The sequence below is a fragment of the Mauremys mutica genome, chromosome 11, assembly GCF_020497125.1.
Source record: "Mauremys mutica isolate MM-2020 ecotype Southern chromosome 11, ASM2049712v1, whole genome shotgun sequence".
In the NCBI taxonomy this organism is placed as follows: Eukaryota; Metazoa; Chordata; order Testudines; family Geoemydidae; genus Mauremys; species Mauremys mutica.
In genome coordinates, this window is record NC_059082.1 from 81,724,675 (window position 1) to 81,751,997 (window position 27,323).

A 27,323-nucleotide genomic window follows, 5' to 3' on the forward strand; every position below is an offset into this window, starting at 1 on the left:
ATATCCACTATCGACCTCCCCTCTCCCGCAATGCCTTTGTGAACGGTCTATTCGCTACGCGCAGGCAGTTGATTCCCCCCCCCCAACCCCCCCACAATACCGGCAGCATTAGGGTATGAAGCCAAACGCCCTCATTGCTGCAGCAGCCTGAGTGTAATGGAGGAGAAAGCAGTTCGAAGCGTGGAGCAGCGTGTGCTGCAGTTTAATACGTGGTCATGCAATCTGCGTCAGCGGCACTGGCACTCCAGCAACGCTGCCTGCCCTCTCGGGAGGTGGGGCTTTAGTTGGGTCACAGCAGATGTTTTTTTTCCTGGCTCCCAGGACGTTCAAATCCCAAAGCATGTTTGGCGCAGGCAACAGATGCTGGGTTCCTAAGCTACACCTCCCCTGAAACCCGGCGCCTTGAGATAAGCCCTCCAGTGCTCCGACTGCAGAGAGACGGGTCGTGCATGGAGCACGCTGTGTTCGTTCCACCAAAAATACGGATATGCCTTATAAACATCGGGGCCGGACTCACAGCTAGGGTAAATCAGCCTAGTTCCACTAAGGCGAAGCGAGCTAGGCCGATTTACACCAGCTAAAGCTCTCCCCCATCAGTGGTGAAAAGCAAAACAGAATCTGAATCTAATTTAGCGTGATCCAGTAGGCTTCTCTACGGCCCCCGTCCTCGTGGTATCTTACCACCCTAACGCTCGGTGCAAAGTGACGATCAGCTAGGAAGAAGCTGCAGGAGCCATTCCGAGCTCCATAAGAGCTCACGCACATATCGTGGGAGGGTTATTCCCTGCTCACGGAGGGGATCTTGGTTTAGTGTTTCCTCTAAAAGAGAGTCTGTCTAGCTATGCTACAGAGCACAGGCGCCGACTCCGTGGGTGCTCCGGGGTTGGAGCACCCACAGGAAAAAGATGGTGGGTGCTGAGCACCCAACAGCAGCCCCCCTACGAGAACCTCCCCCTGCCAATCCGCACCTCCCGCTTCCTCCCAGCGTCTCCTGCCTGCTGTGGATCATCTGCTTTGCAGTGTCAGGAGGTGCCCGGCGGGGGGAGGGGGGGAAGGTGAGGGCACAGCATGCTCAGGGGAGGGGGCAGAACTGGCTGGGGAAGGGACGGGGGGGCAGGAAGAAGCAGGGTGGGGAAGGGCCTGGGCAGAGCTGGGGGCAGCACCCCCCAGCAGATTGGAAACTCAGTGCCTATGCTACAGAGCCCGTGCCAAAGTCCTACCGAAGGGAAAGGAGCATGTTACCAGGTGGGCAACAGCGGGGAAAGTGGTTGCCTTGATGTCAAAGAACATGGCGAGATTGATAGTTTTACAAATAAGAGGCAAATACAGTCACTTCAATGCCATGAAAAACGACATTCCAATTAGGGGGTGTCTACACTGACGCTGCAGTAGCCATGGAAGGAGTGTTTCTGTTTTTGTAGTTAATCCAACCCCGTGAGAGGCAGCAGTTAGGTCAGAGGAAACGTTCTTTCAAACTAGCCCCATCTACCCTGGGGGTTAGGTTAATTGAACTACATCTCACAGGGTGGGAAATTTTTCACAGCCTGAGTGACGTAGCTTGGTTGACACAAGTTTTAGGTGTAGACCAGGCCTTTGAAAGCTATCGCAAGCACCTCTTCAGAGCCTGTCCTGACTGCAACCCAACAACTCATTTCATCATGGCCAACAAGCAGCAGCCAGATGAGAGCAACTTTACCTGGGCCAGATTTGAACCACTGACCTCAGCGTGGGAACAGCAACATGTGTCATTGCCCCAGCCCTGGGCCAGCCAACCCCCTTTAATCTATCTCCAGTGCGGAAGGGCTTCCGTCTCACCTTTTCATCAAAAGCGGCTTTCTTCATGATGTGCTCCAGACGCTGCTCATGGTTGCGGACGCTGGACTTGGGCATCCCCGGCTTTGCACTTGGTTTATCTTCTGTTTCACCGAGGCTTTCATCTGACACCTGCAATGAGGGAGGTTTACTTGGACAAGCCACATTGTATTTACAGTTCCTCCTTCTCAATTGTTCTCTTGGAGACAAACCATTGATCCTGTTGCTCTCCAGGAGCAACCTCTTCCTTCTTCATTCATAAAATTCAGTGTGAAACGACCAGGATACTCTTTGGGAAGTGCAAGAGCAGGTTAAGGAACATCCTCTGTTACAAATCCAGTTGTCAGAATCATAGAATCTCAGGGTTGGAAGGGACCTCAGGGGGTATCTAGTCCAACCCCTGCTCAAAGCAGGACCAATCCCCAGACAGATTTATGCCCCGGATCCCTAAATGGCCCCCTCAAGAATTGAACTCACAACCCTGGCCCACCTCCATTACAGCACGAGACATCTTAACCCTGGGTTTAGCAGGCCAATGCTAAAATCACTGAGTATCCCACCCCCAAGGTTCTAACTCAGCAATGCACATCACCTTTCACATGGGACTTGCTCTGGGAAGCCTCTGCATGGGAACACTGGAGTGCTAATTGCTTCGGCAGTATCACCCTTTCAAAGGCCCCAAGTCAGCCAACCAGCTGTGCTGTGGGGATGCAGCTCTTGGGTGGGCTGTAGGTGCAACTACAATGAGAAGCCAGTGTAGTCTCGTGGCTGGGGCATTGAACCAGTTGTCAACTGACCCAGTGCTAGTCCCAGCTCTGGTATTGCTGTGTTGTGTCGACCTGAGGCCAATTACTTCATCTTTCTGTGCCCGTCTTCTCCCGCCTACCCTTTCCCTGTTTTGTCTATTTAGATTGGGCGTTCTTTAGGGTCTCGACTGTCTCTCACTCGGTGTACGTGCAGCACCTAGCACAACGGGACCCAGAGCTGAGTTGGGAATTTTAGGTATTTTTGCAATACAACGTGAGGTTATAACAAGCTTCTACCGGCCTGGAAAAAAAATTCTAATTTTAGTTTACTTTTTTTTCCTGCCTGGCTGTTGAGCTAACACACAAGCTCAGGGACCAGCCTGAAGATGACAAACCACCAGGGAGAGAGATTTCAATGGGTTTATCCTTCCTTGAGAAGTGAGATAAGAGAAGTTGCCAAGCCGTTTTCACATGAAACAGGGCTCACCTAGTTGTGTTTAGTGCGGCCTATTGTCAGCAGGACACAAGGGTCTGCAGCGGAGGAAGAACGCATTGGCCCAGGGGATAAGCCTCCAATTACCTACAGATCTACAGGGTACATTGGTGTTTTTCCTTAAGTGTCTCTCTCTTTTCTCCTGGCTGGAGGACGGAATTAGAATGAGGGGACCTATCAAAGGAGTGGGGGCACCTTGACCTCTCCCCAAGACGCCGTGTCCGTTACCGTGGCGTCTGAGCACGTAACAGCTATATCCCTCCTTAAGGGCAGTCTGGCCAGGACACCTGAGTTTTTTCCCTCTTTGCCATCCAGTCCAGCCTTATGAAGGCAGCAGGCAAACCTATGGCCACAGCTGCCCTCGCCCGCCTGCGTTACAACATGCGGCAGCTCCAAGCTCCAGTTCTCTTGCCGCTAAGCATGGCCGACCAAACGGGCATCCCAGCTCCTCACCGCGACGCCCGCTTCAGAACCGGCCTAAAACACAGGCTCGTTAACCGCTTTAGGGCCCAGTGGCGTCTGGGTCACAGCCTTGTTGACCATTTCCTATTGCTGCCTCCTTCCTATTTGTTCCCAGGGGTCTTTCAAAAGCAGAAAGGGCAGGTAGGTGCCCAATTTCCACTGAAAGTCAGTGGACGTCTAACAGCCCCTTGTGCCTTTGGAAGCCTCCCTTTAAGGGCACGTCTACACTGCACTGTCTGTGGGACACGGGCTCGTGGACTCTGTGTTTTCAAGCCCATGCTTGAGCCCTGCTTACAATTGCTGGACCTGGGGCTCACAGCCGTGCTAACACACCCAGACTGCACTACACGGTGCAGCCCGTGATGGTTGGCCCTTCAGCACTGCTGTAATAAACATGTGTCATAAAAAAAAATATGACAATTTTTAAAAAACCACGATATCCTAATACCGTGGCAATTATTTGCCATCATTTTAAGAACTCTGAACGTTTCAGCCTGGCTCGGCCTCTCGATCACTGGCGTGTGCATTTCCCCGATGGCATCATGTAAACAAGAATCCTCCAGAGGTTTTCCCCACTTGCATTCCCCGAAAAACACCCTCTGCTGCGAGTCGCCAGCTCTGAAGGATTAATTATCTCGCCGAGCTGCACCAAGGGAGGCAATCGGAATCACATGAGCCCCAATGATGCCATTTCCGAGCCTTCTCCTCTCCCCATCCCTCCCTCATCGCTCCATACACACGACCCACGGCTCTCGCGATGGGGGCGACTCCCCGTCGGAATTCTGCAGCGGCGCTAATGGCCCCGAATGCAGCAAGAGCAGAAATTGACAGACGGGGCCGTGGCTCGTTGGCAGGAGAGCACAGCACCCGCGGCCTCAGCTGGAGCCTTCGTGCTGCTCGCAGCGCAGGGAAAACCAACGCGCTGCGCAGAACGCTAGCATTACAGAAGGCAACTGCAGTCAGCACAGGAAACCAGTTCCTGGGGCCGACAGCTATTTAGGCTTTAAGCATCTCGGGGTAAGGACCATGCCTTGGCTCTGTGTTCTCTGCTGCGCTAGAAGCACTGTTGGCACTTAACATCCGTCCCAGCTGTGCCTCACTTCACCTCTCTCCCTCCCCTCCACATCAATGCAACCTTTTGCTAGACACATTAGCAATACCCTACAGCCGCAGCGACAATCTGTCTGTGTGCGCGTACTGCTGCCCTCTACTGCGTGGAACCTGTCAGGCCCAATTGTGGATTTAACCCAGGTCCCTCTCCTGGCTGACGTTGGGAGCTGCTCTCGGTTTCAGAGAGGAAGGGGGAGAGGACTGCCCAGGATGCAGCAGGCACCCAAGCACACATGCGCTGCCAGGGGATCATGGCTAGCTGCAGAAGGCAGCTGTTTCAGTGAGAGATGAAACGACCTCATGTTCCTGGCGTGCTTTGGGATCTTTGGGAGAAAGGTGAAACAGAAGGGACCAATAATAACGTCATTGACTATCTAGCAGCAAGCAGATGCCAGAGCATCTATCTATACGGGCAGCTGCTTCACTGAAACATGCAAACTGCAAGGAGATGGGATACAATCAGAATGACCTCAGCCATTGTTGCAGAATCACTTTTCAGCACTTTAAATTTCAGTGATATTTATTACCGGGGTCCCTGCAGAAAGATGAGCTGTTTGGCTCGGTCAGACCCAATGCTAATGTCACACATTTCACATGGTGCAAGCCAAGGACAGCCTTAAAGCTGCTGGTGCACGACATACACACCGTTGATGGTGGAGGGAGGTTTTAATCTGGGATTTTCACTTGCAGAAGGAAAGCTTTCACGTTGCACTTGGCTTCAGAGGAAAGTTGCCAGGCAAAGCTTTTCCCCTGCCCGCTGCTACCATGGGGCAGAGACAGCTAATCCCACTGAGAGGCCAGAGCTGAGGATCCGGGCAGAGGCAACTGGAGTTTTAATAACACAAGACAGCAGCAACTTAAGCTAAGTCACTATAAAGGGGGCTGGTTTCCAGCCATTGCTGAGCACCCTCCCTCCGTTAGGGCTTGCACACCTGTATAACGAGCCTTCCAGAATCATTAGTCTTGGCCTCTGCGCACAGGACAGAGAACACTGCTGACGCTCACACTGCCCCTACAATTTGTGTAACCTGCCCCCACTCAACATGGCGCTCTGTCCCTCTTTAGCTATGCCTGGGCCACGCAGGGGGCTTGATGAATCTGCCCCGTTTGCTCCCCTTAAGCTTCGGGCCGTCTCCCATTATCAGTGCCCCATTCCTACCTGGCTGGTGTTGCGGGCCTGTAGCACAGCTTCCGTCCTCCTCATCTTCTCAAGCTCGATTTCTCTTGCAATGAGCTGCTTGGCCTGGTACGTCAACGGTTTCCGAGCCGGTAGGTCCGGGAATCTACAGACGTCTTCCACGTTTCTAGGGGGTTTTAAAAGAACAGATTTTGGGGAATAAATGAAACGCAGCCAGTTAATATTGGCTGGTACTGTCTGACAGCCTTTGGCTGCTGTTAAAAGAGGAAGATTTTTAGAAAGGTTCAGAGTGCAGCTGAATAGCCAGCTCCCATTTGTGCCTTTGAAAATCTTACCCTCAAAATCTAGGGTCAAAGGTTCATTTAAACTGACCTGCAGACTTGTGGAACTGAGTTTTGTATCATCCCAGTCTCATTCAAAATTCAGTACTTGCTTTTCTATTATCTTTCCTTTCAGAATAAACCTTTAATTTATTGGGAGGAAGCGCTGTCTCACGGGCCATAGGGTAAGTCGAGATACCTGGCTTCTAGCCCCAACATTGTAACTTTCTGTGTGTGAGACTTTGGGTAAGTAACTGTCTCCTTGTACCTCAGTTTCCCCATTTTTAAAACTTACCAGCCTCCCAGGGTCATGCTGAGGTTTAGAGGTCTGAGAAGCCCTTTGAAACCACTTAGTGAAACGTGCCAGAAGTGCAGAGCAAGGTCATGTCAATGGATTCCAAACCAGGGAGACGTTCATTCAGGTCACATACTTCTTCCCGTTTGTTTTAATGTGAACGCAGCGAATGCAACGCTTGCGCGAGAAGCCACATTGACAGCCCTGCCCTATCCGAGCTTCGTTTAGCCACTGCACGAGCAGCAGCAGTGAAAGGACCCTTTGCCCATTGCTCTGTCAACACACTTCCACCGCAGCTCAGAAAGAGCGACCTCTATTAGCCGGGGTAGCAGTTGCCATGGTCAATCCAGTTCTCGTTCTGTTTGCCACCGGTGCCATCACGGACGCCAGTTAGTATCAACTGTATGGTCCAGTAGGAACTGGTCTAAGAGGCTGACCCACAGAGACCACTGACCCTGGGCAGCATGCAGCCCAGTGACCTGGACAGTCAAAGCACTGCACTCGGTTACCATCCCCAACCCACCAAATATCCACTGTTCAGGTCTATCTTCAGACAGACACCTAGCCATGCACGGTCAGCAGGGGCCATTACGCTCTTCTGGTCAGGTCTGGCCTGGCCTGTACGTAACATAGCCACCCAGTAATGCCTGTACTGAGCATGATAAATTGGGGTTGATCCACGACGTATCTTTTCGAAAGCCAGCTGATTCTGATTCAAAGACGTCAAATGATGGAGAATCCACCACCTCCCGTGGTGACCTGATCCAATCGTTGATCACCTTGCTGTTATTTCTAGTCTGAATTTGTCAAGCTTCAACTTCCAGCCTTCAGACCTTCGTCTGTCTAATTACAGAGCCCTTTAGTAATTGAGAAGTGCCTGCACGAGTGGAAGTTATTTCCAATGATCAAGTCCACCTGTCAACCTCAGTTACGACTCACTATCTCTCATGCTCAAGCCTCCATATCTACAGCCCTACCGAACAGAGAGCAAAATCAGGAAGGGCTCTGACACCTGAGATGCACAAGGTCAGTATCTATAGCAAATGCATCTGATAGAAATCTTCCATTGTTGTTTGCAGTGTTGTTGTAGTCGTGTGGATCAAAGGATATTAGAAAGGCAAGGGTGGGTGGGTATCTTTTATTGGATCAACTTTTGGTGGTGAAAGCTACCTGAAGAAGAGCTCTGTGTAATTCAAAAGCTTGTCTCTTTTACCACCAAAAGTTGATCCACTAAAAGATACTTGCTTCACACGCCTTGTGTCTCTGATAGAAATGTCAATTATTCAACCTCAGAAAAAGCTCACTCAGCTTTGTTCTGTCTAGTTCCAGTGCTCTGCCCATTGAGTTGCAGAAGCTAAAATAAAGCAGGTCGTCTGGGTTTAAAATATTTTCTGAAGATTATTCAGTGAGAAATCCTGGATTAAAAGGATTAAGGGAATATAGGAGGAAGGATGGACTAGACAAGGAAATAGACAATGTAATAACATGTGAGACAGATTTTATTGCATATATTGCAAACTCGGTCAAAAGACTTCTACAACCAATATGTCAGACAGTTGCCTATTCACTACACTTCCTACCCGATCCTGCAAAACAAAGGGTGGGCATCTAATCCCAGACAAGGTAAGAACCAGCTACAAGAAGAGAGGTTTGGTCTTTGCTGGAGTTTCCTCTCGGATCCCTCATTGGGCTTTTTAGTATCTGATCCAAAGCTCAGGGAGGTCAATGTTGTTGACCATCCATTTCAAAGGATTTTGGATCCTAGGCCTAAAACACGCAGCACAAGTAACGTTTCGGGATTTAATAACCCCAGGAACAGATCTACACACTTGCAGATAAGTCCAACAACTTTCAATTGATTTGAACAACAGATGTATTTAGAATTAACTCCCCAGTGTCACACTGCAACATGAAAGAGAATTCAATTTCAGAGAGACCATTTCTCCATCTTGGCTGACAGGGTTCCCCAATAAATCAGCCCACTGGCAAACGATCTGCATTGGCTGATCTGCCTGTCTGCGGAAGATAAAGCATTCCAAGCTACAGCAACCTGACGGAGCATTTCCTGTTGTACTGGACGTCTTTTTCTTTATTAAAAAACAACCACCCTGCCTATTGTATCAAAGTATCTCTACCCACTCCACTTGAAGGGGTTTAATTAAGCATCCTTCACATCAGCTGCATGGGAAACCTCCTGCCCCAATTTCCTATTCAGGACTGAATGCAACAAAGGAGAGAAAGAGTCTAACCAACTCCCAGTGTTTATTTTATTGAGCTAGGCTATAAACAGTCATTCTGGCTAAGCAAAGCAGTTTTATTCTAACAGGATTTGAGCGCAGGACTGGGAGGGAAGGCCTTTTTCAGAGCAGTTAAGACATGAACACAGACAGAGAATTTCTTAGAAACCAGATTAACCTCCTTGTATAACAATTATAAATAGTTTGTGTCTTATTTGCACTTGATAATATTTCTCGTGAGAAAGCACAAAAAAAACCCCCATGCATCAGAAGAATTCTCAGTGATTTAGAGACTAGCTTCCTGTCCAATTTGCTATTTCATAGAATCATAGATTATTAGGGTTGGAAGGGACCTCAGGAGGTCATCTAGTTCCACCCCCTACTCAAAGCAGGACCAATCCCCAAATGGCCCCCTCAAGGATTGAACTCACAACCCTGGGTTTAGCAGGCCAGTGCTCAGGCCACTGAGCTATCCAAAAGGCATCCTTCTTCCAGTCTTCCCATTGCCTCTCTGCTGTCTTCAGAGACAGGCAACAAAGTCATAAGCCAGACATCTGACTGAATCCGTAGGGAAAATAAGGACTTCTAACAAAGAGCTTTGCTTTAAAATGTTGTGCTTGTCATTTCAACTATTCCTCTCATTTAAAAGTTTCTACGGCTTAAAATGAGATGTAGAAAGATTTTACTATTTGAAATTAGAATGGCCACTATTGCAGTTTTGAGAAACAGCTGCATTGGTCAGTCTTGTCTTCCCAGCAACCCACGGTCACACAGCCAAAAGTGCAAACAGGACATAACACACCTTCATGCATTTTCAGATTGTTACAGTAACTATTACAGGACATTGCAGAAAATGCCAGCAAAAGAAGACACAGTCCAGCCTCAAAACTTAAGATCAAATATCATCCTAGCACATGCCTGCACCAAATGGTGCTTTTAATGTCATGTGGTTTCCACACTGCAACATTTTCAATTAGAAGCCCAAACCAGGGACAATGGGGGAGAGGATACCATTTCACTACAACCAGAGTGTATTAAGTCAGTTCTACATTGTTTCCATATGCATGTTGTGAAATCTACATGTGCCGCTTCAAGAAAGGTGAAGGAATCACTTGAAACAAATCTAAATACCTACCGCATAGTGTAACTGCCAGCAATAAGATGCAGAGTGAAACCTTTGCAAAATGTTCGTCCAACAACTGCTGTTTTAAAAGATCACACAAAATATCCTCAGATGTACCAAGTACAATTCTAATTCACCATCAGTAGAAGATCCATTTCCATTAAGCTTCTCTTTTATTAGAAGACCAATTCAAATTTTCCAGTTCTTTGGGTTGTCGCTTGAAAAAGGTTTTGTTATAATTAAATACAGTGTATGACTTAAAAAACTCTGGATCTATCTATCTATCTATATTAACTTGGAGACTACATTAGCACAAGTCTGAGCTATAGTCTGAGTCTTATGTTGTTACGCTGCAACGTATTCCCAACACCTTGGATGTGTGAACCGTACTGTACCTACTTAAAGCAGAATATTTAAAAATTATTAGGCCTGTAGCCTGGTAACCGAATACTATTATTACTAATATTCAGCAAATAAAAATATAACAAGGGGACCGATTCATTCCTGGTGCAACCCCACTGACATCAGTGAGGTTACATCAAGTAGTAACACAAACCAAGGTGGACAGAACTCAAATCTTAGGTAAGGCTGTGAATCAGCAGCATATTTTTGGTGCAAAAAATGACTGGCTTTACTCCTGGTGCAATCAGGTAGAATCTGATCTCCTGCGTGCATGTGAACAGAAATGTCAGTCACATATTAACAATAACCCTCTCCCTTTCTGGCAACTGAAATCTACAAACTGAATTCCACCTACATGAGCTGCAAAGCTAAAGACACCGTACAGTTCACAAAATTCCAGTCATAGCTACACATCGTTTTTCTGGAGACCTCTGCTGTAACCCCCAGTTACTCCATATTAGCCTATGGAACTTGACACACGTTTCTGGCAACCGGAATGATGCCATTCTCCTACGGTTTTGCATTTTGTGGACAAGAATTTAAATGGGGAATGGCCCTGATGCAGAGAGAAATCTCCAGGTTATTAGATACATCCCTTGTTTTTAAAGCTCTGTTTTTGAATCTCTGACAAAGCATAGGACCTTTTGCCTTGGGCAGAACCATCTTCAAAACTACTGCCCCCCGCTCTCACCAAAACCAGCCTCGACTTCCAGACGCACCCCCAACATTTAACCCGACACAAAGTTCACAGTGAAAGTCAATCATTGCCCGTGGGTCGCGTTCTCTGTTTGCAGTGTTGATGTTTCCAAGTGCTGGATCCCCTTTCATTTGCTTTGCGCTGGCAAGATGATATTAACTTGTCTTTGGACAAAACTTGTTTTTACTGAGAAGCCAGGTTTAAAAATCACACTGCACAGAATACGATTCAGGGCGGACAATCCTGCATTGTTCCTGCTCAGAACAGTGCAAGCTGGAGATGACTGCAGAGAGCGACGCAGAATCTCAGAGCACAGTACACAAAATCTGTCCTGGGAAAGCTGCTCTCAAGGAGTTTGCTGTATCGAGTTCTCCTTTTCAGATCATCCCATGGCTAATAAATCAAAACTCTCTCTCTCCATCCACACCAGCTGCTTCCATCCCATCTCAGCGAACAAGAGGTGGAGCAGACCTGTCTCTTGTCAAACCGGTCACTCACCTACAGGGAGCAAGAGCAAGGAGTCAGTCCTGTTTGGCGAAGTTCAGGCCATTGTAACGATACTTCTCTGTTAAGTTCCTCACGGTCTCATCGCCGGTGGATTGCTGGAGCGTGGCGGGCAGGTAAATGAACAGATAGATCAACCCGAGAAGGAGCAGCGCAATCACCAGCGGCACTCCCCAATCCGTGATGAACCAAGTCTCATGGCAGCGAGCCTGGAACATAGGAGCAGAAGTTCGTGCCGCATTCTATTGTTCCTTGGACAAAAGAAGAGCCACGGGCATCTTTGGTTTCTCTCTCTGCCGGCTGTTCACGCCCCTCTGTTAAAAGCCGAAAGGCAGCTGTTTCCCCTCCTTTAATCCGATTAAAGCAAACAATCTCACTCCAGCATTTGCTCCCGTGGATTCCCAGGGAGAGAGCGGAAACTGGCAAACATCAGACAGGTGGTGGGAAAACAAAATGCATCAGAGTTGCCCACTCTCCATTTCTGCTGTTCTCAAGAGGGAAGAAAAAACCGAGACGTCATGTGGAGAAAATGGGGGATTTGTGACACTTTAATAGATTCCTGGAAAGAGATGGCTCAGTGATGCAGAAAGGGAGTAAGACCCACCATCAACAAAAAAGAGGGGGGTTATATTGAAAAAACATCACTAAGCCCCTTAGATACATAAGGGATTTGGAACGACAGGACATTTCAGCAGAATTAACCTGGGAGGAGCTTTGCAAAAAGATTTCTTGAATGAAAGAGAGAGATAAGAGATAACATAGTACAAGTCCTTTCCACGGGCCGTCAACTCCTGCATTCATTCGGTGCTTTAGAAAATCTTTATTGCTCAATTTCAGCCATTCCCTCCACCTGTCTGTAAATCACAAGTACTGCTGCTATGTATGGTTTGCGGTTTTTTAAAATTATTATTATTAAAATGATCAAAGTTGACAGCACAGGAAGCACATCAGCATGTAAATTTCACCCAACTTCTATAATTAATTCAAATATTTAAATTAGCCTTCTTGAGCCATTTTCTTTCTCTGTGAAATCCTGGTCCATGCTCCCAGGGGAGTTCTGCGCAATGCCAAATGAAAGGGACTTTAGTTGGGGGTCAGAGCAGAGGACCTAGGTTCTATCCCTGGTTCCGCCAGTGACCCACTTTGTGACCGTGGGCAAATCATTTAACCTTGCTGTGCCTCAATTTCCCCACCTGTAAAATGGGAATAACATTTTCCTGCCTCATTGGGGGTGTGAGGCTTAATTAACACACTATATAAACAAAAATGTGTTAATTGGATTTTTTTAGTACTTCTTATCAGAGCATCTGAAAGCGATTTACAGAGCATTTGTGTTACCTTCCATTTTACACAGAGCTGGCTACAGGGACTTGATCCCACCACAGATCAGTCAGTGGCAGAACTGGGAATAGATAAGACCAGAAGGGACCACTGTGATCATCCAGTCTGACCTCTAAATGACACAAGTCATAGGATTCCCAGAATTAATTCTTGTTTGAAATATAACACCTTCTATTCATGTGCTTATAACCAGCTATAAAAAGCTACTCATATCTGTTAGATGCTTATAACATCTACCAATTGTTTTATAAATGGAATCCATATAAAGTCTGATAAAAAAATTTGAACATAGCCAAGTAGGATCAGCACGAACAGGGTTTTTCTCTGCTAAATTCAGCTTACAAACTGCAGCCAGCATTCTAGAAAAGGCTAAGAGACTTCTAGCGTGTTCCAAACTGTGCATCTCAGAGAGCAGGTGTATTTAATTTTAAATCTGTCGCTGTGCTTCCCATTTTCGGCCACGACTGGAAGCAGAATTATGATATACGTTGGATACATGTTGGTAGCCTGGCTGAAAAGCTCTAGAAGGTAGGGTTGAGCAGATGAACTAGAACTTGTCAAAGTTTTCCAAAATTCAATTTTTCAATGGGGGAGGGGGGGAAAAAGAAGAAAAACTTTTGCAAAAAGCTTTTGCATTTGGCAACCAGTTCTAACCGGAACCTTTGCTTCTCCTGAACCTTCCGAGGTTTGCCACCATTTATTTGCATTCCTTTGCTTTGAAATGGCAAGTTTTTTGGAAGACTAGACAGGACTCGTAATAGACTATCACTTCATCATTAAGCATTACCTTGACTTTAGCAAAGCTTTTGATACGGTCTCCCACAGTATTCTTGCCGGCAAGTTAAAAAAGTATGGATTGGATGAATGGACTATAAGGTGGACAGAAAGCTGCCTAGATCGTCAGGCTCAACGGGTAGTGATCAATGGCTCCATGTCTAGTTGGCAGCTGGTATCAAGCGGAGTGCCCCAGTGGTCGGTCCTGGGGCCGGTTTTGTTCAACATCTTCATTAATGATCTGGATGACGGGATGGATTGAACCCTCAGCAAGTTTGTGGATCACACTAAGCTGGGGGGAGAGGTAGATATGCTGGAGGGCAGGGATAGGGTCCAGAGTGACCTAGACAAATTAGAGGATTGGGCCAAAATAAATATTAGGAAACACTGTTTCACTAGGAGGGTGGTGAAGCACTGGAATGGGTTACCTGGGAAGGTGGTGGAATCTCCTTCCTTAGAGGTTTTGAAAGCCCAGCTTGACAAAGCCCTGGCTGGGATGATTTTGTTGGGGTTGGTCCTGCCTTGAGCAGGGGATTGGACTAGATACCTCCTGAGGTCCCTTCCAACCCTGATATTCTGTGGTGATGAATCCTGGTCACGTGCCGCTAAGCCAACGACTGCCTTATAGGCAAGGGTGGCAGAAGCGGATTTTGCTTTGGCTGCAATTTCGATGGATAATATCGGGTTGTATTTTTAAGCATGTTTTTATTTTTATCAATTTTCGTTTTTATCAGTTATGTGAAATTTTGGATTTTATCAATTAGAATCTTCACAGTTGTGGGACATTAAGGGGTGATGGTGGAAATCCGGCAATCATTTAAAGACAGTAGATGTTGACAGCGGGACTGCCGGGGGCTCCCTGCATGGCCCAGGGGCCTGAGATACCTGACACAAGGTGTGGGGAAGGCTGAGGTCCTGGCCCAGCAGAGCAGAGCTCCTCCGGGCAGGCCTAGAACCACAACAAGAAGGACGAGCTCCTGGCCGCGGGAGAGACCACTCTGCTGCCGGACAGTTCCTGAAGTGAGTGGGTGGGTTTGCAGGGGACTCCCTGCATGGCCAAGGACGGGATACTGGATCCCTGCAGGTGTTACGTGCAGGGGAAGCTGCCCTCACAGGCTACCATCGATGTGTGTGTGTCAGGTGAAATCGACATTTACCAATGACTAACGGTTTCCCGCTAATCCTGTCCAGCCTACGCACGGTTTTTTTGTACAGCTTGATAAAGGAATTAAAAGTTTTCAGACCCACACCTTTCCCAGTGACCATATTCTTCCCATGGGGCTTATATCAACATCTGCTCTGATTTGCCCATCATAATGCAAGCAATTCCTTCTTACTGCAGTTAAAAACCAATGATGTCTAACAAATGACAACCAGAATGGAATATCCACTCTGGACAGTGAGATGACACCCATTAACCATCTGCTAACCAAAGTGGGGTTTCTGTTTACAGGGATTAGATACAAGCAGCTGTTCACACCCTCCCGCCTATTAAAGAGTTAACTGCAAAGCATCAGCCGCCAGATTTAGAAGCCTGCTGTAAAGCAGAGAGGGCCTAACCCCGAAATACCCATGAAAGAACCTTCTACAGAAATGAGAAAAAAAAAAAAAAGCCAGCGACAAGACAGATTGGAGAAAGTTAAGGAGGATAAAACAAAGTCTGATTAGCAAGTGGGAGGGAAGTAAGGGGGTGGAAGAGCATGAGTATTGTGGGGGCAGGGTTGTGTTTAAAGTCACCAGGCAGAGAAACGAATGTGATATTTTCGCCAGTTTGCTGTCTGCTCCTAACCTCTGAAATACCTGCTTTTCCCAAAGACTGCAGCCAGGAGCGAGAGCTTAGCCCAGTCCTAGAGCTTTCTTGCGTTGATGACATAACCGAGCAGCTCTGGGATGTCCTGTCACTGTTCTGACTCTGGCAATTTTTGTTCTGAATCTTGAGGGGACATTGCCGAGCATTTTCAAAGCTGGAAACGGTTTGTATTGTAGACAGAGAGAGGGAAGGCAGCACAGAAAAGATCCAAGCGCTCGCTGACTGCGGAAATGTCCAAGACTGTAAAGAGTGAAGGCTCTTGAGTCTGATTAGCTGCATTTTCCGGGGGGGAGCTTTGAAACTTTTGGATGATCTAATGCAGCTTCCGTGCCAAAACAGGGAAATCGTTTGGACCAACTCTGAGGACAACGCATTCAACTGAAATGTTATTAAAAATGAACTGCCAGATTGGCTCAGAGAATCTAGTCAGTATTTTGTCTGCACCCATGGCTAGCACCAGCTGCTTCTGAGGAAGGTTTCTTTCACAGTTATGGCATAAGCTTCCCCCACGGAAACGTGACCTCCAGTAGTCAGAAGGCTGCCTTATGCCCTCAAACATGAAAAATAAACAAGAATTTATTTTTCACAGCTGCTATTCTCACTCTGGGTATTTCTATTGCCACTGAAATGTCTAATACCACGTTGAATCCCACCAAGATCTTTCGCCTCACCAATCGCTTGTGGCAATGAGTACCACGGGCTAATTGCATGTGAGAGAAGAACTATTTCCTTTTCTCCCTTTCGGATCGGCTGCCTTTCCATTTCACCTAACGACCCCGGGCGATCGCAATCAAGTGTGTGTGTCACAAATGCCTTTTATCGCACGCGATTGCTCAACGCATACTCACGGCTCCAGTTTGTAGACATACTGCCCCTCGGGAGTGCGCTGCTGGTGGTAGGTCAGGTTATAGGCCAGCATTGTACTGATCAGGTCAGCCAGCTGCTGCTTCTCCTTGAGACTGTACAGCTGCGTGTTCACCTGTAAAGAAATAACCCAAACTGAGAGCCCTTCACACAAGAGCTAGCTACCTGTCACTCGAAGGTACCTAGCTGGCCCCCACCACCAAAGTATCTGAGCACCTCTAATCTTCAGAGCAGCATTATCCTCACTGGAGACCTGGGGAAACGGAGGCAGGGAGAGGCTAAGTGACTTACCCAAGGTCACACAGGAAGTCTGTGAAACAGCAGGGCCTGGAACCCTGGTCTCCTACACTCACAACTGCCGTCTCACTCATGCCTGCTCTGTATGTAAACACCTCTCACAGCTTCACAGAGGGACAACAGAGAGGGTCCCAGGTCAGTCAAACCCCTTTGTGAGCTAGGCTTCAATTAGGCAGCAGTTTGCCAGATTATACACGCTAAAGAAAGACCCTCCCCCTCCTCCTCTTCCATCACGACCCCCAGCCAGGGGGGATTTCAGCAGGACCACAGAAGCGGCAGTGAAACGGGGGTGTGTGTGTCTCACTCAGCGCAGAGCGGGTGCAGGTAACCTGCGGCACCAGAGCACTAACGCAGAACACGCCAGGGTTTGCCATGGACACCCCCACCGGCTGGCACAAAGGGATCAGCCATGCGGGAGGGCTTGAGAAAGCCCAGCCCCACGGCTGGGTCTGGGATTCCGTTTCGGCAGCCTGCTTCTCCCCCTTCCAGCCTGCCTGCTCCCCTCCGCCAACAGAGCCTGCATTTCCCCCCGGTTCCTGAAGGAGCACGGCCCAGTCTCGCTTGCCATCGAGGGCTGCACTGCTCTAGGAACGGGGCTCAATTTGAGCTTGCCCCTGCTGGCGGAGAATCTTCCCTAGGCAAACACAGGGAGGCTGACCTGAGCCCACTACCTGTAAGCAACTGCAGCTCCACTGAATTCAGCGGAGGACTGAACGTGGCTCCTATCGCCTAGTTCCTGCAGCTGGACTCTCCAGGACCAGGCACCAGGGCTCCCATTCAGGGCCTTCCCCTTTGCAATTAGCTGCCTGTTGCATGATGAAGAGCAAGACACACGTCTACTTTGCAGCAGTCGGGGAAAGAGGGAGGAAGAGACCGACTTCCTGTTTGCTTCGACCCAGTGACAATGAGGCTGGGAAAACCTGGCTGGGAGAGGTTTGCGTGGGGATTAGAAGCCACACTCGGTCCATCCACTGCAGGACTGGCAGGCTGTTCCCCAGACTCATTTGTGGCCACCAAGGGACAATCTACGTCCCTTTGGTACTTCGGTGCCCCACCCGCCATTATTGGTAACTGGTGGCCTCAGCACCTTTAATGTATTAAGCCTCACACCTCTCCTTTGAGCAGAGCGGGGCTGTGATTTTTCCCATTTTACAGACGGGGAAGCGAGGTCCAGAGAGACTAAGTGATTTGCCCAAGGAGATACAGGAAGTTTGTGGCAGAACCAGGAATTGAACCTGGCTCTCCAGTGTGCCAACCTAGCCCCCTATCCACTAAACCACTCCCCTCCTTCTTCCTCTGGGTGAATGGTCGAAGCCGGCCATCAAACATGCAAAGGACAGAACATGCCAGCACTTTACAGGGAGCCAGCCTTGGCGCTGCTAACTCTGGGTCGCAGCGAGCATCCCTGAGAGCTAACGACTCTTGACTTCAGGTGCTCTGTCCACAGGATGATCCTAGTCTGGTGTAGCTGGGAGTGAGGAGCCCCCCAGAAAGGGGAAGATCTGCTCAACAAGAGAGCATAAAGGAACAACCTCCACCTCGCAGGACTGGGCCTTCTGTCACTGCTTGTATTTCAACCACGCAAAGAGCACGGCAACCTAGCAATGCCAGTTACAAGCCCTTCACCGAACAACCCAGCCTTAGCTTCCCGACCATGGGGGATGCTCCTGGAACACAGGTGAGGTTAACCGAGGGACGAGCGCAATCAACCCGTAAAACCTTTAAACACAAAACCAACATGAAGTCGATTTTTTTTCCCTGATACAAGGAGGACAGTTGATACCCAGGAGGATTAAAGCAGTGAGAGAGGAGGGGAAGAGTTTCCTATTAGGGACACAACGTACTTGATGAAGCGGGGAGCCTTCTCAGCAGGCCAAAAGGAAAATCCACCATGACATCTAACTGAGTGCCCAGGTAACTGAAACCAGCAACCCCTGTACAACACAAGAGCTGCTGAATGGAGACGGGCCATCCAGGGAGAAAGAGGCCTGCACTCCTCAGCGACTGCAATGTCCATGTGGGTTGGAGTGAGAGACGCCGAACAGGGTTGTGTCACTTTCCCCCTGGCTGGTAGGGACAGAGCCCCTTGCTCTCCGGTGCCAGTGCAAAAGAGCAGCATTTGCTGACTCAAGTCAGACCCAGCCTCCGCAGACACTAGGGCCTGTAAGAGGGATCGGAGAGGAAAGCACTAGTGTGCCAGAATCAACTGGGGGTGCTCTGATCCCGTCCTAACACAACAGCGTGTTCTCCGGCTGCACTCACAGACCAAATCTTGCCTTGTAACCCGCTTCTGCTCCAACCAGCTCTGTTCTCTCTGCTGGTACAAGAGCTCTTCCTTCAGCTCTGGCTACCTGTCTCTCCCCCTCACTGGCCAGCTGCTTGTACGTCTCTGCTCCTTTCCCAGTGTTGCGGGCCTGATTGCTTCGATCTGACCTCCACAGACACCCTAATTCTTTAGGCACCAGGGACTTACCAGGACTGTTTATGTCCCACCTACGGAAGTGAGAACTGACACCCAAGTGCATAAGAACTGACATGTGCGTGAACACCCCTCTCCCCAAGGGGCTGATTACCAGAGGTGCCAAGTTCTTGCAGCTCCTTCTGACTTCAGCAGTAGGCACTCAGCACTACCCCACAGCCCCCAAATGTCCCGCATCGGGACTGGGATGTCCTATCACAGCAGCCCCGCTTTAAAGCTAACCCAAAGTTTGGGGCACTAGGCTCTGGGGTGGCAGGCCCAGCCCATTTCTAGTCTCTGCAATTCATACCCCATCCCCGTCTGCTGCTCGGAATTATTCAGAGCATTCTGGGACCCACTTTGTGCGAGGGACACTTTCCCGCTGCCCCATGGACAAGCACAGAGCACTTGCCACCGGCGTGGAGACACGTGCAGACACTGCCCTGCCAGGGGTCACTCACCGGCCTGAGCTTTGGGGAGATGATGTCTAAGAGCAGACAGAGTGCCTCCAGGATGAGAGACTGCGGCCCCACGCGGCTCCGAGAGCTGGGCGCGATCCCCGATATCATGGACGCCACGAGATTCTGCATCTGGTTCAGTTTGGTCAGAGCCTGGTTTAAGACGGAGCAGGAAACCTGTGAGCCACTGTGTTTTCGCAAACACACTTACGTAGAATCATAGAATATCAGGGCTGGAAGGGACCTCAGGAGGTCATCTAGTCCAACCCCCTGCTCAAAGCAGGACCAATCCCCAGACAGATTTTTACCCCAGTTCCCTAAATGGCCCCCTCAAGGATTGAACTCACAACCCTGGGTTTAGCAGGCCAATGCTCAAACCACTGAGCTATCCCTCCCCCTCTACATCCAAAGGCAAATCACTTAGGAACCCAGGAGTCCAAGTCACGCTCCCCTGCTCCAACGGCTGCTTCCTTCCAGCAACACAGCTGTAACTATCTCACCTACAGACAGGAAGCCAATAACCCTCCCTCGTAGGCTCCAAAGCACCGGCCGGGCCCATTAGTCCTCAGGACTTGCCTCGTACTGGCTGTTGGGATAGGCTAGTCTGGGGATGCTGGAAGCAGCAAAGAGCAGATGAAAAGCAACAGGGAGGAAGGGCAGGTATCTCATCAGCTGGAAGTTCTGGTGGTGCATCACGGTGCTGCTGACTATGTCGGAGAAGCCCAGCCACTCCAGAGCCAGACACACCGCGCTGAAACTGGAATCCTTTAACTTCATGTTCAGGAAGTTGTCGTACAGGCCCTGGAAGGAACAGAGCAGAGCGACGGTTACATATTGATCCTGACTAGACAGCCTGTCACCTTCACAGCTGGGAGTCACGGTTTCAAGCTTCCCACGAATATGTAGTTCAATTGCTGCGTATCAACCTCCTGCACTATTCCATTCTGCAGCCTCTGGCTTGGTCTTATTTTAGAGTGGTCAGCTGGCAACAGATGTGGTCCTATAGACTAAAACTGTGTGACCTCCCTGGTGCGATGCCAGCTGTAGCTGGTGTTAGCCAGATCTCTGCCTCATAACCTGGGTGGAAAATATCCTGGGCGGGTGGAGGCAACAGCACCTGGCTTTCCTGCTGAAACTGCTGTACCTGAGTGAGCTTCTCCTGCTCCCCAGAAGAGGTGGTGAGGTGCAGGATGTGATGGAACCTTTGGGTGGATGCGTTCAGACCAGCTCTTCCCCCCGATATGTTTAACAGGTCAGCATCACCGCCCAGGAGGATCTGATTTGGCAAGGAAGGGTCCATTCCAATCCTCTGTCTGGGGAGAGACAAAGGAACAAAGGAGGGAGCGTGGGTGAATAATAAACCCCATCCTCCCTGAAGAAAGGGTGGTGAGGTCCAAAGACAAAGAGATTAGCAGAGCACGCTCAGGCTGTTCAGAATGGCTTTGGCATCGCCCTCCATCCAAGTTACAACCAACACTGGAGACGGCACAAGAGAACACAAGAATACGAGGTACCCAAGAGCTGCTTAAATGAAGCCCTCCGTGCCGCAGGATATGAATTATGGCCTATGCATTGTAATGGAGATTTCAGATTTCTCCATTGCAAATAAATGCACATAGCTACTCGTTTCTGCAGCCTTAGTGGTACCTGAAACCCCCTCTTCCCACATTCTGAACAAACGAGAGTCTATTTCCTATGCTACCCTGCTTTCTCCATGGTGGAGACATAACCAGCACTCCCTTTACCTCTGAACCTTTGGAAGCTGGAAGATCTCCTGCCAGATGGAGAACAGCCCCTTGTTCTGGTCCTTCAAGCCAATCTTCATTGTCTGCACCATCCTCATGCTGAGCTCTTTCTTGCCTCGGCCATGAAGGAACTGGAAACACAACCAAGAAGTCTGATTATAGGCAATGCCATGAAGAACGTGAGGGAGGGTCCCTGCTGAAGAGGAAGACAATTAGGGGCAAGGCAGAAAGGGGTTTTTAGTGGCATTTGACCATCCATCCTTCCAAGCTTGTGCTGATAAAAATGGCAGTTAATGGCACCCGAATCTGATTTCACATACTCTGTCTACAGGGTGATGCTAAGCTGTGATCCCAGAAAGGGGGAAATCTGCTTAACAGGAGAGCTTAAAGAAATTAAGTGGCTGGACATTTCAAAGGCCCAGTGATGGGTTACAGAGCTTTTCCTCTAAACTGCCAGCTGGAACCCAACCCCCTTGTCGAGAGCCACAGAGTCTATACCACCCACGGGCCTGTGGGAAGTGCCAGCTCTGCCGTACCTGCAAGGTGTTTATACACGAGCGGATGTCATTCTCTGTCTTCTCGCACAGCACCGTGAGCGCCCCTGTATCTGCCTTCATGCCCTGCTTGACGGCAATCTACAGAAAAGGGAGTTAGTGCGTTAGCTCCCGTGTGACACAGGCCTCACAGAGAAATAATCCGGGCAGAAGGGCGCTTTGAGTGTATACCGACCTCGTACAGTCTCTGCACCAGCCGGGAGGGGGCAGTCTGAGGAAAATTTAAGAGGAACGCTTGCTGTCTCAGCTGCCTCAGAGAGGGGACATACCTGCCAAAGGGGAACACAGAGGCCTTTAAGGATAACTCGTACGGAGGAGAGAAACCAACCCAAATAATGAGCCTAGAGCTACAGGCCAGGCCTAACTCCTTTCTTCAGTGGAAGTCTGGTCCATAGGGAGCTCTCTATTGCAGACCCTAGCACACATTTACACCTACTGGGTAGGTGAGGGTTTGTAACGCACACAAACAGAGGACTTTGTGATTTAAGAAAGGCTACTAAGAATGAGTTTTAAAAGGCGCCTTCTCTGGGGAGGTTTGATAAGTCACTACGTTGCCTTGGGAATGCTGTGGTGGGCAGAGGCTGCTCACGAGAACGTGGTGGGACCAGAAATGTGCCAGCATCTCTCCCGACCAGCGCTACAATTGTAATTTAGCTGGAGGAGAAAGAAACAGTTGAATGAGGAGAGCGAGAGAGAAGGGGGGGGCGGAATTGCTTTCACATCATGAATCACACTGTCTTCACCATAGGTCCCCAAAGTGTGGAGCGCATCCCCCAAAGGGGGCACAGAGGAACATCCTGGGGTGCATGGCAGGGCCTGGGCCAGTCCCCATGGGGGCGGGGAGGGAGCGCCGCCCAGCCTCTCCCCACCCCCAGCTCTGCTCCAGTCTTGCCCCCAGCTACGCCCTCCAGCTCGTGCCTGGCGCCATCCCCATCCCTGGTGCGGCTCCGTTCCTGGCTCAGGGCAAGGCCGGGAGCGGAGCCACACCTGGCCACGGGCCCGGCTGCCGGCCCCCACCACAGTGCAGCTGCAGCTCTGCTCCTGCCCACAGCTGCAATTCCAGCTTCGGCTCCCTTACCCCATCCACCTGCCAGCTCCTTCCAGCCATGGCCCCGTTTCCGGCCTGGCAGGGGTGCGTGGACAATGGGGGAGGGGGGAACCTGCAAAAGTTTGGGGACCACTGGTCTTCACAGTCACACCACACAAACCATGTACTCAGTGTGGTCTGCAGAGAAGGAAGCAAAGCAAAGCATTCAGAAGTAAAACGAAACACCCCCGTTCTTTATTCTAGCCCCAGCTCACGGAGCAGCCAGCCAGCAACCCTCTGCTGATTGGTTCTGGTTTTACGCCTGAGCCTATCTTCAATTTCCTGACCCAGAGTGAAAGGCCCCAAATGAAAGATACTAACTGGTCATTGCAAATGCAGATGATTGGCCTTAATAAGATGCCACCTTCCCGTCTCCTTTTTCTGCCACCTGCTCCGCCAGGGTTAGCTGCCGGCTCGGTCTCCGTGTCCTTACGGTTGATGGTGCTTAGCAACACGTTAATAGAAGCCTTGAAGAATTGGGTGGGGGGAAAAAGAGTGAACGTCAGTTACTGAGGGATGCAGGAAAGACTTAATACGACTGAGCTAATTCTCCGCTATGGGGAAAGCTGGGGGTGGGTCAGGATGCTGGACTCCAGTGCCGCTGGGTGGGGCACTCATCAGCTGGATCTCTCTTCCTCAGGGTCTTCTGCCCCAGATCAGGCACAGAACTGATGTTAGTACGAGATCTGTCCATTATTGGGAGGCTCTATGCTGGCCTGGCTGGGGGGCGGGCGCCGCGATCCAATCTCTGAGCTCTACAGACCTGTACGTATCCTCTCCCCAAGACGCCCAAGTGTCCCAAATGCTTTTCTTGGAAGGAAGCCCACAAGCACACAGCCCAGCTAAAGGCTTCACCCCGTTCTACAACTGAACTCTCTCTCCCATTTCCAACTTGCTTAGAACCCTCTCGACCTCTCCCCCATTACCCGCGGCACACACTGCAGACATGAGTCGCCACCACTAGGCATCAGCCTTTGACATCTCTCGTTGGGCCCAGCCAAGGGAGAAGCCAGGCTAAGTTCTCCTCTCTCAGAAAGTTACTGACCAGTCTGGACTTGCCAAGCAGAGCGATGGTGACTAAACACACCTGCAGCAAACCACCAAGGGCCAGATATTTAAAGGTATTAAAGCGTCTAGTGGGATTTTCAAAAGCCTCTAGCCACTGAACTCTCACTGATTTCAGTGGGTGTCAGGCAAGTAGGTGTTTTCGAAAACATCACTGGGTGCCTAGGTACCTTTCAAAATCTGGCTCTAAGTGTCTCGGTCACATCCCTGCTCCCCCAACACAGAAGAGCAAGTGACGAGGAAATGGTAGGATCTCCCCAGCCACGAAACCCAAGGTTGGGCCCCCCTCACAAGTCACGGGGCTTACAGTTGGCGCACCGTCTATCTCATCAATGATCAGGCAGTTGGGCTTCTCGCTGGCCCCCAGCACGGACTTCATCTGAGTAGCAGCTTCAATCCGCGTTTTGAATATGTCCGGGCTGCGGTCGTCACTGAAACAAAAGCCGTTTCGAGCCATTTATATCCCTCTTGCGTTTAGTCTGCCTGGGTGATATCCTACCAGGATAGACCGGAAGGCCAGGCAGGAGAACCGACTCACCTGGCGTTCATTTCAACTGCATTGTATCCTGCATGCTTGGCAATCACGTGGGCCAGCGTGGTCTTCCCCAAACCTGGAGGGCCACACAGCAGCGCCACCTGCAGCAGAGAGTGGGAATACAGAACAATGCACACCATAGGCTCGGGGTGACCAGACAGCCAATGTGAAAAATCGGGACAGGGGTGCGGGGGCAATAGGAGCCTATATAAGAAAAAGGACCCAAAAATCAGGACTGTCCCTATAAAATCAGGACATCTGGTCACCCTAAGCACAGGAGACAGTCGCTCAATATCAAACAAGGACTATTTTGCAAAGGGCCAAAGCTCCACACCCTGAAAACTGCTCTGTCTTTAAAGCTGCCCCATCTTCTACCTCCCAAGGCTCCGGGAACTTCTTGGCATTAAGATCCTATGGTGCTTTATACAGCAACACTAGCCCAGTAGCCTGATCAAATCCCAGTTTGGGTCATTGTAAGCTTGCCTATTAACTCCTGTCATTTCAATGAAATAATTCTTCACTTCCTGCCCTAAATGATCCTGTGGTACTGCTGTTAAACATCACCCTTGCTCCACCCTAGAAGTGGCTGCACGGATTGCTATATCTATGTATTTTACACACCCAAGTTTGGCCAAGTTATAAAAGCAAATGGAAACAGTTCACTTATTCATCGAAGCGATGGGAGAATCCATTAATGGAACACATAAGGCAACCTGAACTATAGGCACCAGTGCCAGCAATACGTAGGATGGTATATTTAAATTTGTAGAGTGCTTTGAGATCCCTTCAGGGTGACACATTCTGCATAAGTGGTTAAGAGCCCAGCAATGTATTTACTTAAAACAGGGGTAGGCAACCTATGGCACGTGTGCTGAAGGCAGCACGCGAGCTGATTTTCAGTGGCACTAGCACTGCCCGGGTCCTGGTCACCGGTCCGGGGGGGGCTCTGCATTTTAATTTAATTTTAAATGAAGCTTCTTAAACATTTTAAAAACCTTATTTACTTTACCTACAACAATAGTTCAGTTCTATATTATAGACTTATAGAAAGAGACCTTCTAGAAACGTTAAAATGTATGACTGGCATGCGAAACAAATTAGAGTGAATAAATGAAGACTCGGCACAGCACTTCTGAAAAGTTGCCGACCCCTAACTTAAAACAATCTTTGCCATAACTTTAATTTATATCCCTTAACTTGCTGTTTAATCCAACAGAGGAGGTGCATGCAGTGCTATTCTGCTGCTGAGTATCTATTCTTATTTTCCCTTTAAATCCATTTATGGGACAGAGCTAAGCAGATAAAATCATAAACTGAGTGTATAATTTCATCCTCCTATGATGTATATGTGCAGCACTGCCCTCTGCTGGAAGGAATCGTGCCTGCTTAAGTGTATGTAATGTCACCCTCTAGTGAAGGTGATTTTCAGAAGACAAAAATGAACTACAGGACAAGCACAAGTTTGCGCCGAGTTGCAGCTAGCACATTTAATCTGCCTGTGCTTGGAACAATCTCCCCTCACCCCAGCTGCGATCCCACTTTTTAAACTTGCAAAATGCAAGAGCAAGCAGCAGTTGACAGGAAAACCCCAAGAACTCACTTAAATTCTAAAAAGTGAATCCAAATTTCTCAGGGTTGTGCTGGAAGAGGAGGGGCCCAGCTGCTAACCCACACCTTGTATTTCGGTCTCTTGTGTTGATCCAGCTCAGCCTCCAGAATCTCTTCTGTGAACTGTGCTTTACTTCTCCATTTGTTCTGCTGCTCCTTGGGCTGTTTGAATGGAGGGCGGGCGTCAGCGCTCGGTTTTGCTTTCTTCACGGGTTTTTCCCTCCCGAAGACCACCACGTCCCACAGCTTCAGCCATTTCAGAAGGCAGCGATTTGTGTACTGAACAACAGAGGAGAAAAGGGGGCAGGATAAATAATCAATGGCGCTCGAAGGATCTGCCTGAGCAGAAAATGAGAAACTGTACATGGGAGTCTCTCTTGCACATGTCTGAGCTGAAAGCATCCTCCTCTGTAGCTTAAAAAGCTCCTGTTTATGGACTGTACAGATCTCGTTGGAGGTTCTTTTCTGTGTGCACACATGAAACAACCAGAGTTGAGCAGATCAGACTTGAGCCGTCAGGAGGCCGTAGGGATTTCTCCCCACCCCAACCTTGACCCTGCCTCAAACACACAAACACAGAGTGTGTGTGTCCCAATACATGGATATAATTAACCAACTCAGGCATATGACATTTTAATCTTCTTGAATGGAAGATGCCATCTGGGTTTGGAGCTGCAAGCACCATCTAGTGGACCCAGCACTGGATTAGGAATCAGGAGACCTGTGTTGTATGTGCTACTCTGTCACTGGCCTGCTGGGTTACCCTAGGCATGTCCCTTCCCACCTCCGTGTCTGTTTTCCCTCCCACCCTTTGCCTCGCTTGGCCACTTAAATGCTAGGTTCTTCGGGGCAGGGACCATCTCTCACTATGTCTATGGATGGTGTCTAGCACAATGGGACCCTGATCTCAGCTGGGGTTTCCAGGAGCTGCTATAACACAAACAACAATAATTTGGCACCAGAAACCCCCAGGATTAAAGAACTATCATCAAAAAACCCCATTGGGTCCACTTTATATAGGGATCTTACATCATCACTGAGCAGCTCCGTGTAGTGTCTAGGAGTAAATCTGTCGACCCACAGGCAGTGCAGCGCAGATTCGTCCTCATCGTCAGCACCGTCTGTTTCCTCGTTAGGCTCTGAGGTCTCATTTCCAGCCTCTCCATGGAGGTGACTGCAAGAAACAAGGCAGAGATGAAAAACCTCAGAGCACAAAGTGCCCACCCCATGAGAGTCTGTACTAGAGTCAAAGGAAAGATCAGGCAATAGTCATCAGAGAAATAGAAACACTAGCCTAGGTACAAAACATCCCACACCCAAAGGACAGAAGATTGGGGATTGGTCCTGCTTTGAGCAGGGGGTGGGACAAGATGACCTCCTGAGGTCCC

At 49.3% G+C, this 27,323-nt stretch overlaps 1 protein-coding gene across 1 annotated transcript in view; it reads right to left on the reverse strand.

Annotated features, from left to right (window-relative positions):
* Positions 1-27,323, reverse strand: part of CHTF18 (chromosome transmission fidelity factor 18) — a 39,266-nt gene that overhangs the window by 5,760 nt on the left and 6,183 nt on the right. Inside the window, exons 7-20 of the mRNA XM_044980749.1 lie at positions 26,965-27,109; positions 26,002-26,214; positions 24,331-24,428; positions 24,100-24,223; positions 23,049-23,194; positions 21,816-21,909; positions 21,623-21,721; positions 21,087-21,217; positions 20,486-20,654; positions 19,918-20,142; positions 19,345-19,494; positions 16,113-16,243; positions 5,783-5,927; positions 1,816-1,944 (exon numbers count right to left, since the gene is read on the reverse strand). Coding sequence (XP_044836684.1) covers positions 1,816-1,944; positions 5,783-5,927; positions 16,113-16,243; positions 19,345-19,494; positions 19,918-20,142; positions 20,486-20,654; positions 21,087-21,217; positions 21,623-21,721; positions 21,816-21,909; positions 23,049-23,194; positions 24,100-24,223; positions 24,331-24,428; positions 26,002-26,214; positions 26,965-27,109 — 1,999 coding nt within the window. The remainder of the gene's footprint in view (positions 1-1,815; positions 1,945-5,782; positions 5,928-16,112; positions 16,244-19,344; positions 19,495-19,917; positions 20,143-20,485; positions 20,655-21,086; positions 21,218-21,622; positions 21,722-21,815; positions 21,910-23,048; positions 23,195-24,099; positions 24,224-24,330; positions 24,429-26,001; positions 26,215-26,964; positions 27,110-27,323) is intronic.